Source organism: Orycteropus afer, unplaced genomic scaffold (assembly GCF_000298275.1).
Source record: "Orycteropus afer afer isolate SDZICR_OR568_19922 unplaced genomic scaffold, OryAfe1.0 scaffold00116, whole genome shotgun sequence".
Classification (NCBI taxonomy): Eukaryota; Metazoa; Chordata; class Mammalia; order Tubulidentata; family Orycteropodidae; genus Orycteropus; species Orycteropus afer.
This window is the reverse complement of record NW_006921703.1, coordinates 5,315,081-5,327,436: the sequence shown is the minus strand read 5'-3', so window position 1 is coordinate 5,327,436 and position 12,356 is coordinate 5,315,081. Positions and strand designations below refer to the sequence as shown.

At 37.1% G+C, this 12,356-nt stretch overlaps 2 protein-coding genes across 2 annotated transcripts in view; one reads left to right on the top strand and one right to left on the bottom strand.

Annotated features, from left to right (window-relative positions):
* Positions 1 to 6,232, top strand: part of CTSO (cathepsin O) — a 40,351-nt gene extending 34,119 nt beyond the window's left edge. Inside the window, exons 7-8 of the mRNA XM_007943997.1 lie at positions 3,092 to 3,184; positions 6,198 to 6,232. Of these exons, the coding sequence (XP_007942188.1) occupies positions 3,092 to 3,184; positions 6,198 to 6,232 (128 nt within the window). The remainder of the gene's footprint in view (positions 1 to 3,091; positions 3,185 to 6,197) is intronic.
* Positions 6,233 to 11,041: 4,809 nt separating this feature from the next.
* TDO2 (tryptophan 2,3-dioxygenase) overlaps positions 11,042 to 12,356 on the bottom strand; it is a 46,547-nt gene continuing 45,232 nt past the window's right edge. Inside the window, exon 12 of the mRNA XM_007943978.2 lies at positions 11,042 to 11,195. Coding sequence (XP_007942169.1) covers positions 11,042 to 11,195 — 154 coding nt within the window. The remainder of the gene's footprint in view (positions 11,196 to 12,356) is intronic.

Below are 12,356 nucleotides of genomic sequence, written 5' to 3'. Positions count from 1 at the left end.
GTCAGCTGATCTTTGACAAAGGGCAGAAATCCATTAAATGGGGGAAGAGAATGTTTATTTAATAAATGGTGCTGGCAAAACTGGATATCCATTTGCAGAAAAATGAAACAAGATCTGTACCTCAGACCATACACAAAAACTAACTGCAGGTGCATCAAAGATTTAAATATGAAACCTAAAACAATAGTTCCTCATGGAAAAACTAGGGGCAAATTTAGGGGCCTTAATATCTGTCATAAATAAAATATCAAGCATAAACCAAAATGCACAAACACCAGAAGAGAAACTAGATGTGGTAGTTATGTTTGTGTGTCAACTTGGCTGGGCCTGGTTAAGTGGCTGGGCAGCTGTTGGTAGTTATTCCCCATGATGAGACTGGCAATCAACTCCATGATGGGATCTACCACAAGCAGCTGAGTAGCTGCCTTTGGGATATGGTCTTCTTCCTGTACATAAGGAGAAGCCTTGGAAATGGACTTTAGCCTATGGCATGTGTGGACCCTGCATGTAATCGTGCCATTGCTCAGAAGCCTGCTATGATGCTCTGCTGACCTTGGGACTTACAATGGACTTAAGTTAATGACTTGCCATGAGGTTTGGTAATATCAGGACTGTGCCTTTTTACTTGTCAACCTTAGGGCTTCTCAGCCAGCAGCTGTCTGACTGAAGAAACACCTCTAACTCCAGTGGGCTGGGAGCAGGAGGCAGATCTGGACCCCAAGGTTGAGGGGCTTTCACCCAGCCCCTAGAGCTAAGCAACTTGAACTTGGACTTAAAGCCTCCAAATTTTAAGAATGAACTCCTGTTTGTTAAGGCCATCCCATTTGTGGTATATTTCTTGTCAGAGCAGCACTAGGTAATCAGAACACTAGATGAATGGGACCTCCTAAAAATTAAATTTGTATGTGCTTCCAAAGACTTCTCCAAAAAAGACAACCTAGAGATTGGGAAAAAATATTTTGCAATGACATCATCTGACAAGGGACTTACTTCTAGAATTTAAAGAAAACTCCAACACCTCAATAACAAAAAGACAAACAATCCAATTAAAAAATGGGCAGAAGACATGAATAGACACTTCACCAAGGAGGATATTCAGGCAGCCAACAAACATATGAAGAAGTGCTCATGATCATTAGCCAACAATGAGATACCTTCTTGTCCCAGTACTAGTAGCAAAGTTCAACAAGACACAAAATAACAAATGCTGATGAGGATGTGGAGAGATTGGGATTCTCATATACTGCTGGTGGGACTGTAAAATGGTACAACCATTGTCAAAAGCAGTATGGTGATTCCTTAAAAAGTTGGAATTAGAAATACCATTTGACCCAGCCATTCCATTACTAGGTATGTATCCTAAAGAAGTGAGACACATGACAAGAACAGACGTATGCACACCCATGTTCATCGCAGCACTATTTAAAATAGCCAAAAGATGGAAACAACCTAGGTGTCCAAAAACTGAGGAATGTATAACCAAACTGTAGTACATACACACAATGGAATACTGTACAACCCTAAATAATAATGTAGAATCTGCAAAACACCACATAAGGTGGATGAACTTGTTGGACATTATGCTGAGTGAAATAAGTCAATCACAGAAGGACAAATATTTTGTTAGTCCATTATTGTAAAAGTCAAGAAAATGTTTCTATATGGAAGGAAATTTTCTTTGTTGGCTACTAGGGGTGGGAGAGGAGTGTAGGGAACACTGTCAGATAGGTAGTGATAAGTATTAATTTGGGTGAAGAGAAGGGCAATGTACCAAACGTGAGTGATCAACATGGTGGCATTGAGGAAGAAGAAGACATATAGAGGTACATGGGAGGTACAGACAACAAAATGAACCCTCCTGCAAATATATTTCTGCATTGTCAGTGATTGCAAACATGTGTAAACAGGTGCATAGATGGGCAGACAGACTGAACTAGTAGGTATGTCTATGAAGTGGGGAGTATACCCAAGACCATGTATAGGGTTGGCAGACAGTGGTCCTATAAGTGTATTTGTATGATCTGTACGAATTCCCAGGTATATAGTAGAGTTGACAAGAGACAAGGTTGTAGTTACTTCTTGGTCACAGGCAGCTACCCAGAGGGACCGAGTATTTGAACCTGTGGGCTCGGGACCATAGTCGCAGGGGACATCAAGCTCAATTGGCATAACATACTACACAAAACATTGTTCCACCTCCTACTTTGGCAAGTAGCGACTGGGATCTGAAATCTTGCAAGCAGCCATCTAGATGCAATGATGGGTCCCTCCTTATCCAGAGCAAAGAAGAATGAAGAAAACCAAAGATCCATGGAAAGAATTAGTCCTAGCGACTGGTGCACCATGCAATCTACAGCCTGCATGACTAGGAGACCAGAAGAACCAGATGGTGCCCAGCTACCACTGTCAACCACTCAGAGGGGGATCTATGTAGGAGATCCTGGATAGTGAAGGAGTACAACATGGAACAAAACTCAAAATCATTTGGAAAAACAACAGAAAAGGGGAACCAGGTTTGCTGGTCTGATAGAGCCTGGTGGAACCACTGAGACTATGGCCCCTAGCTGCCCTTCAGATCTGGAATTGAACCCACACCTGTGGCTTCCAGCCGAACAAAAGACAGGCGTATGAGTTGAACATTTACATGAGGTAGATACATACCTTGGAGAGAAAAATCATGGGAGAAAGAAGGGCTGTTTGTGCACAGGGAGACAGCTCAGGGGGCAGGATGCATGGAGGGATGGAAACAGGGAAGACGTAACTATCCGGAGGAAGTGGAAGGGGAGCTGTTGCATTGTGGTAAATTGTAGCCAAAGTCATGAGACAAAGTGTATGCGAACTGCTGTATGGAAAATGAATTTGCTCTTTGAATTTTCACCCAAATCACAAGAAAAAAGAAAAAAGGAAATTGATTTAAACATATATTTCTCTTGTTTAGAGTGTTGTATTACCTCCAGCCCAACTTAGCTACTTAAGTGAGCATTACATTACATTTTTAATCTTTTTTTTCAGACTTACTATATTTATAAAGACACATATGCATTGACAAGTATAAGTTTTTCTGTGGTTATTATCATGTAATGTTTTTCAGGAAGTACTCCATATTGGATAGTCCGGAATTCATGGGGAAGTTCATGGGGAGTGGATGGATATGCTTATGTAAAAATGGGGGCTAATATTTGTGGTAAGTAATAAATTTATGTAAAAATCCAGGGTAAATTATCAAGGACCTTATTGAAAGTATCAATAGTACAAAATTGTCCAGTTTAAAATATGTTTCCTTTATAGTCAAATTCTATTTCCAATAGTAATTTTCATCCTTTAATCAATTAATAAACATAAAATATAGACTTAAAGAGAGAAACTATTGCACATATCCCTGTTTTAAACAGTCCCTGTGAAGGGACTATTCAGGAGGCCCTAGAGTTAAAAAAAAAAAAAAAAAAAGAACTCTGGTGGTATAATGCCTAAGGCATTTGAGTGCTAACCAGAAGGCTGGTGGTTCAAACCCACCAGCCGCTCCTCAGAAGGAAGACTGGGCAAACTGCTTCCATAGAAATACTGCCTCAGAAACCCAAGGAGGGGTTGCTATGAATTGAAATAGTCTCGACAGCAGTGAGAGTTTTTTTTTTTTTTTTTTGATTATAGTAAAAACAATTGAAATGTAATAAGCAAAACATTTTAAGAGAGCAATAATAATTTACTAAAGTTAGCTACTTAAAAAACTAGGTAAAAAGTCAACTTGGCAGGCTGAATTTCTGGAGGAATGCCTTTTAGTTCCAAATTTACATTTTATATCTGTGTACTGGAAGGTGTGTAAATTGCCCTTTATTTGCATATTACAGTTCTTACTCAAGGATTGTCAAGAATCACTTTTTTAATGTGATCAAAATTCTCTTTTAGCTGCATATGTGAGCATTAAGATTGTTTCTGAGATTCGATTTATATGCCCCTTGCACATACAAAATCTTAGCACAATAGCCACTAGAAATCAGAGGCTAAAATAAATACCAAAAATTATATATTCCTGAATAATAAATTTTCTTAAAAAAAATTAACCACAAATTAGCTACTGAACCGATCAAAGTTGGAATTAAAGTTATATTCTAAACCTATTGATCTAGAAAATCCATACATTTTCTGAATCAAGCTAGATCCAAGCTCATACTGCATATTGGAGTAATCATTTAATTACGTGTTATAAAGAGTTCCAACATATATACGACTTTTTAAAAAATTTATAGAAACCTTCAGATTGTGAGACTGATAGAAGAAAGTCAGAAATACCCATAGTCAATCTAGTGAGTATTAATGAACTCTGCTGGCACAGTGGTTAAGCACTTTATTGTTAACCAAACTGTCAGTGGTTCAAATCTACCAGTGGCTCCATTGAAGAATGATGTGACAATTTGTTTCCGTAAAGATTACAACCTTAGACAAGCTATGGGGCAGTTCTGTTCTGTCCTATAGGGTAACTGTGAGTTGGAATCGACTCAAAGCACACAACAACAACAAAGTAATTCCGTTTAATCATTCTATAAAGGATCTATTATAGTTAATAAATGGCATGCTGTATGACCCCAGTGAAATGTTTTTCATAAATTATTTATTAGAAAAAGTCAACAGTGCAGACATCTTTCAGCCAGAGCACTAGCAACTCAATCAGACCTCTACTTTCCAGGATCCTTGGGGCTTTTACATAGTTGGAATTGCAGATAAATTACTTCTGCCATTCATTGAACCCCTGCAACTGAACATACATAATATCTTCAACTGTGCAAGTGGTAGAGCTTGGGTTTGGGTGCAGGGGTGGCTGTTTTCATAGCTCTGGCAGGAGAGTACCAAGATACTGACTCACAGTTGCCTTACAACTTCGCTTCCGCATTTCTAAGAGTTATTTGAGATAATTTTCTCTATCCACCTGCATTCATAGCTTTTAAGGGCCTACCTGGTTAGTAACTATGTTACAAACCAAATCCTTCTTAACAGTGAATATTTCCTGAGAGTTGACTACTTGGTAATGGTCACATTACCTCTATGAGGCATATAGTATTTGATGAACCTAAACAATGTCAAATATCTTAATTACAGGAAAATAGCAGTCTTCAAATACTGTATTTTTTGCAAATAACACTTCCACATAAATAACATGCACACACATATAATGCATAGAAATTATAAAATTAAGTAAAACAGTTCTAGCATGGTGTGCCCTTGTATATCCCACTCATCTTGTGACATTTCCAGAAGTGCATTTCAGCCTCATTCACCCATAAATCATATCATTCTGTTCATTTTCTTTTGTTTGGTTCATTTTCTTTAATCTCCTGCTTGTATGTATTAGAAATAGTGTGAAAATGTTACTTTTGATCATAATTGTATAATAAAATTATAAGCCATGGTCAAGAAGTCATGGATCGAGTTTGGTGGCCCCCTTGATAATCAGAAAGTAACCAGTTCAAATTGTGTGTTTGTTTCTATTAAATTAAGTTGATAATTATAGCTCATCAGCTCAACAGTTGAAAGCAAAAATCTTACCAGATTGTCCTAAGTGAAACTGTTAAGTTAGGTCTGCTTATTTCATAGTTTAATTCTGTCTTCTTAGTATCAGTTGTAGTAAACAGCATGTTATAAAAATTGTCAATGTGAGCAAGAGGGGTTGAAAATATTGTGCAGGAAAATAATGGTTGGCAAAAAACATATAAAGTAGGTGTTTTTGCAAAAAAAAATATATATATATAGTAAGCTTTTTCTTGTGTTTGCCATGATTTTGAGATCTATGTTGTGGTAAGTTGGGAAAACATTGCAAACTTGGGATTTATTAAAATTTTACTAATTAAAATTCAAATGTTATAATTTTGAATTTTAAAATTGTATTAAAAATAATCCTATAAATTATGTATTAGCACAATTCAGATTTCAGATGCATTCAGTTAATGACTTATTTTAATTCTCTTGAAACAAAAATATCAAGCTGACCTGATCTCTTCTAAGATCTGCTTTTATAGCTATCATCTTTGTATCAATGAGTCACTATGACCGTTAAATTATTTCCTAGTTTATAAATATATATATATATATAGTTTATAAATATTAATTTTTATAAAGTCGAGTGAAAAAAAAGTTTTAATTTGTTGTTTAAAAGCCATCTAAAAAAAGAATAGGCTAGTACTAACCATTTCTTTTTTCCCCCTTAGGTATTGCAGACTCTGTGTCTGCTGTATTTGTGTGATATGTTCAAGAGACAGTTACAAAAATTAAGCTTTTTATAATTCAATGCAATGTGGTACTTCATTCTAAAGCATCATTCACCCTTCTGCTTCAGCAAACATCAATAGAAGCTTCTGGGGCCAAGTGGTATTTAAAATTAGCTATAGCATGTTCCCCTCTTGTAGAGGGATGGCCAACTAAAGTCAGCAGGAAGAACATCAATACCCAAAACCTGGAAGAGAACCTATGGAATAGTTTCCTTCCTACACTGGTCCAGTCAGGAGAGATCTTAGATCTTAGATTCTTTTCTCTTTAAGAGTTCATTATGTTTGTTTGCTATTTTTGTTATTTTTTAATGAGAAACTTTAGGTAGATCAAAGAGGTAGTAAGAGTTTATTTTCCTTTGTGGGATTGCAATCATCATCATTACATTAGCTCACCTCATATACAAGACTGACCAACCTGTAATTATGTATGCCTCTCACAGTTATATCAGCAGCCTACAAGATGGAATATTGTATGGATTTGGAAATATGAACTGCTTTATCTCAGGCAAATGTTGCTAATCTCTTGAATTGTAGAAATATTATGTGGAAGAAAATAAAAGGACAAGATGGCTTCTTAAGAGAAAAAAATTGATTGTAATTAAGTGACCAATATGGCAACTGTGTGATGAGGAACTGTAATTAGTATTGCTTGAAAGATAAATTGTTGTTTTGAACTTCTATTGTCAGTGAGAGTCCAGTAGCTTTTATTTCTTACTAAAAGAAATTCTATTTTTCTAGATCAGAGAACAAAATATTTTCCCACTCTTATTTATCTTACTCCTTCCTGCATAATTCATGGGTTTTCTTAGTGGTTTGTGTAAATGAATAAAGAACTCAGTGTCATTGTTAATGTTCCTTTGGATCTTCTACCCTTTATTGAGAGGGTTATAAGAGGCTGTCATCCTTCTAAGCCTTTACAAACACCTGGATCTCACCATTATCTATTCCCATCATCTTTTGGTAGAAGCTCTGGTAGCATAGTGCCTAAGGCACTTGACTGCTAACCAGAAGGCTGGTGGTTCAAACCCACCAGCCTCTCAGAAGGAAGGTTGGGCAATCTACTTCTGTAGTGATACTGCCTCGGCAACCTGAGGAGGGGTCACTATGAGTCAGGGCCGACTCAACAGCACAAAACAACAACATCATCTTTTGGTAGCACTTCTTTTAAGTTCCAAGGAACCCTGGTGGCACAGTTGTTAAAGTGGTTGGCTACTAAACAAAAGGTTGGTGGTTTGAACCCCCCAGCTGCTGTGTGGAAGAAATATGTGGCAGTTTGCTTCCATCAAGATTTATAGCCTTAGAAACTATATGGGATAGTTTTTCTCTGTCCTATAGAGTCGTTGGGAGCTCTGGTAGCATAGTGCCTAAGGCATTTGACTGCTGACCAGAAGGCTGGTGGTTCAAACCCCCCAGCCACTCCTTGGAAGGAAGGTTGGGCAATCTACTTCCATAGTGATACTGCCTCGGCAACCCACGGAGGGGTCACTATGAGTCGGGGCGACTCCACGGCACATAACAACAACAACATAGAGTCGTTATGAGTCAGAATTGACTCTGTGGCAGTGGGGTTGGTGTTGGTTTAGTCTTTTCAGATCTTTCATCTGACAGGGATGGATTACCTAATAAACAGAGTACACACAGGCTTAATTGTACTTACTAAGTTTACCATGTTACTGGTTAATCTACCCCTGGTTATCAACCAAATTGTGAGACCAGAAATTCTGCTCAGTTTCCCGGTCTTCCACCCTAATTACTTCTTTGGCTTTCACCCGGTTCCGGTGTGTGGCACTTGTTTTACCTCTTGCCTTGTTAATTACATAAGTGAGTTCCAGCTGCTAAGCCACTGTTACTGATTATCTTTCATTCTCAGCAGTGATCTGTAACCGGTGTGCCTAAATGGACACTTTGTGCTTGTCATGCTAGAGAACTGGAAATGAGCCATTTCATACACGGCAGTGTAGGTGGCAGTGTGAAAACCTGAGTAAAAGAGCTGATCTTCTGCTTTAATAGAAATACAACCATATGGAATGAGTTAATATAAAAGAATCATTTCAACTACACATACGTAAATATTTCTTCTCTAAAATTCATGGTTGCTTTTTTAATGCAGAAGATATTAGTAGACATGAAAGTTTAAATACATTAATTACATGGAAAAAATTTCAAAGATGTCCCATATTTCTTCTCACATTTGGTCTTGACTTAGCTATCTTTTTAGTAGAAAAAGAAAATCAAAGACAAATCACCCCATTTCTTTTCGCATACCAACTAGAAGCAATTTCAAAAGAATATGTGTTAACTCAGCATTCAAAGATGTCTCAGGAAGGCAAATATTGATGTTTTAATTAATTCATATTCTAATTTCCCAGGTACCTAGGAAAGAAATATGTCCTGGTTGCTGTCATTTCTGATTGATAAATATGAATGTTTTCCTATGTCCAGTTACTGACTTTCTCTATGATATGAATGCTTTAGTAACAGTTTTTCAAATCCTAAAGGATTTTAAAAATTTCAAAATGATTAATATTGCTCAGCTATTCCAGATTTTTATAACATTCACAATAAAACAGGTTATATTTATCCATGGGTTAAGAAGCATCTGTCCTTTAAGTGTTTGTCTTAAGTTTTGTCAACCAGTGTTAATGTGCTTTATAGACACGTAATATATTTAGATCCTCAGCTCTATATCCATATATTTGATTTGACTTTCTCCATAGGCACCTTAACCTCAGTATTTCCAAAACCTCACTTCTCATCTTCTCCCACACTCCCACGAAGGGGTGGGAAGGGAGAAGAGCTCCTAGATTCTCTATTTTGGTTTTTAACAGCATCAACATTATGTAATTGCCTGCTTAATAAAATTGGAAAAGATCTTAGGTATTTAGTAATAAAAACCTATTACTAAATCATCCAACTCCTCTTTGTTTCTACTGTCCCTTCTTAGATGTATGTCTTTTAGTAACCCTTTCCCCACTAGTCAGTAGTCTACTCACTGAACTCAATATCTCGTAATGCAGGCTTCTCAAAGTGTAGTCTCCAGACCAGCAATATCAACTTCTCTTGGGCACTTGTAAGAAATACAAATTCTCAGGCCGCATCCCCAAACTACTGAGTCAGACACTGTTTTAACATGCCCTACACATGTTTCTGATGGATGCTGTTATAATTCATCTACCATATTTCCACTGGATTTACATTTCTGAACAACAATATTATCACATTATTTCCATACTTTAAATCATTCAGGGGCTCCACACTGACTACAACATACTTTAATATGAACTTTCTTGAAGAAGCCCCTTTCTACTTTCTCAACTCAATTGCTTTTCAGTTGCTGCTGTTCCACACAGGCATTTCCCATGCTCAATCTATAACAAGAGGTCCCTGGGTGGCACAGAAGGTTTGAGTTAGAGAAACCCACATAAATAAGCAGGCAGAAAATCACTGTAGGCAAAAGCAATTAAATGCAATTAGAGACAAACTAGGCAATATGTTCTTAACAGGAAAAAAAAAGTATGCTTGGAAGGCCAAAGAATTATTTAATTCCTTCAAGAACTTGCTGCTCCCTATACTAATCACTCTAAGTCAAATTTGATGTATATTTTAATTTCCTTTGATGATATTATATACTCTGTCCATAATAGAAACTTAAGTGTTGGCCTATATCAAAGTAAAGGATCTCTGGTGGTGTAGTGTGTGAGGCATTTTGTTGCTAACCAGAAAGTCAGTGGTTCAAACCCACCAGCTGCTCTGCAGGAAAAAGATGAGGCAATCTACTTTCATAAAAATTTCCAGTCTTGGAAACCCTATGGGGGTTACTATGAGTCAGAACTGACTTGATGGCAGTGGAGTTTTAATATCAAAGCAGAGCTGGAAATAGAAAATAAATAAAACTAATTTCTAATCAAAACTCTAAATCTATTACTTTTCTATTAAAAACGAATGAGATCATTGCTTGGTCTTTCTATATTTCCTTTCTTCTGAAGAACATTTTTCCTTGGAGAGAACTGCTACTCACGCCTACTTCGGTCCTAGTGTGGTCTATCTCCTAGACAACAAAATCGAAGCTACAAAAGAGTCCCATTGTCTTTCTGAGTCTAAAGGTTCTGGAGACTGTCACTCAGCCTGAAGAAAGAGCTGGTATAAATAAATAACAAGAAAGAAGGAAGTAAACATCATTAGAGGAGAGAGACAAAACAGAGAATTCTCAATGCATTCCAGGAACATAGTGTTCCTGGAACTGGACCTAGGCCCTGTGGCCTCACAGTGTCCCATGCTCCTCTTTCCTAAGGCTGGTTGGATAATTCTCCTGTCAATTCTGCCATTGGTCATCAAGAGTTCTAGCAAATATGAGCAGTTTTTAAAAAATAATACATGGAAAAAAGAGTAATTTTTTTAGTATTTATAAAATTTTAATAGAATAAAAGTCTTTACAGAATGATGCATTTTATTGTACAAAATGTTTTAAATAACTGAAGTTTATAATCTTAAAAACTTTGAAACAATGAGAAAATGATTAAGGGACTTATGTAAGTTAAGTATCAAGGAAAACTGAATTTTTAATAGGAAAATGCTCTATGTACAAAATTACAATATAACTGAATTATTTATGATCTTAATACTTAATCTTGTCACAAAAGAGATAAGAAAATGATTTTTGGAACTGAATCAGAATACCATGGTGCTTAATTGTGTACATACATATATAAAGGCTAAAATTCATAGAAAATAAAAATATATGTGTAGTGAGAAATAAAAGTGCTCCATAGGTTTTGCAGATGATTTTAATCAGATTCATCACTACTGAAGTAAGAGCTGTCACAATATTCAGCTGTGTAGAGGAATTTATGAATGATTGGGTTCATCTTTGGTATCCAGTGTCTCGGAACCAGGTATGTTGAAAGGTTAAATAGATCTACAAATACTTTGTACCTGTCACTGGGAAAACACATATATACAGACATTTTAGAGTCATGAACAAAAAATTCATGTCTTAAGATTATGACATTTGCCATAAATGATTGGTATTCAATGTTATATTAAGTACTATACATTTATATATATAATTTATATTGTTGTTGTTAGGTGACGTCAAGTCAGCTCCAACTCATAGCAATACCATGTACAACAGAGCAAAACACTGTTCAGTCTGGTCCTGTGCCAGCCATGGAGCTCTGGTGGCATAGTGCCTAAGGCATTTGATTGCAAACCAGAAGGCTGATGGTTCAAACCCACCAGCCACTCCTTGGAAGAAAGATTGGGCCATCTATTTCCATAGTGATACTGCCTCAGAAACTCAAGGAGGGGTCGCTATGAGTCAGATCTGACTCCACAGCAGTGAGTTTGGTTTTTATATAAACCAAAAACAAAACCCACCAAACCCACTGCCGTTGAGTCGATTCAACTCATAGTGACCCCTCCTTGGGTTTCCAACACGGTATGTATACGGAAGTAGAATGCGTAATCTTCCTTCCAAGGAGTGGCTGGTGGGTTTGAACTACCAGCCTTCTGTTTAGCAGTCAAATGCCTTAGGCACTACATCTCCAGAGCTCCCTTTGTAAATATATATAAACTTTTAAAATTGCTTTTGTGTTTGATAGCCAACTATTTTAACACTTGCAGTATTATAGTGGAAGAACATTATCCTTTAACAGCAAGTAAATCTGGGGTCAAATCCTGATTCCATCACATACAAACTTTGGACAAGTTTTTAAAATTTGGTTTCTTATTCTGTAAAATAAAAACTACAATATTTTCCATCCAGGCCTTTGTGAAGATTAAAGGAGATGAGGACACACAAGAAATAATCAGTTTGTGTTAATTATTCCTACCACTCCTGGCTTTTAAAAGCCAGGAACCCAGACAGAGGAGCAGTAAGCCCCAGGGACAACTCAGGAATGCCCAAAGCAGCAGGCCAGAAGAGCAGGAGAAAGGGGATTAAAAGCCAGGAAGACAGAGGTACAGTCAGCCACAGGGACCCAGGTGGGGGTGATACAAGAGGTCTCCAACAGCAAGACAAACTTGTCTGTTGGTTTGTCCTACTGTGGTGACATGTAGATGTGAGTTTTGAGGCTGAGCCTCTGGTGTTTAAAACCCAGC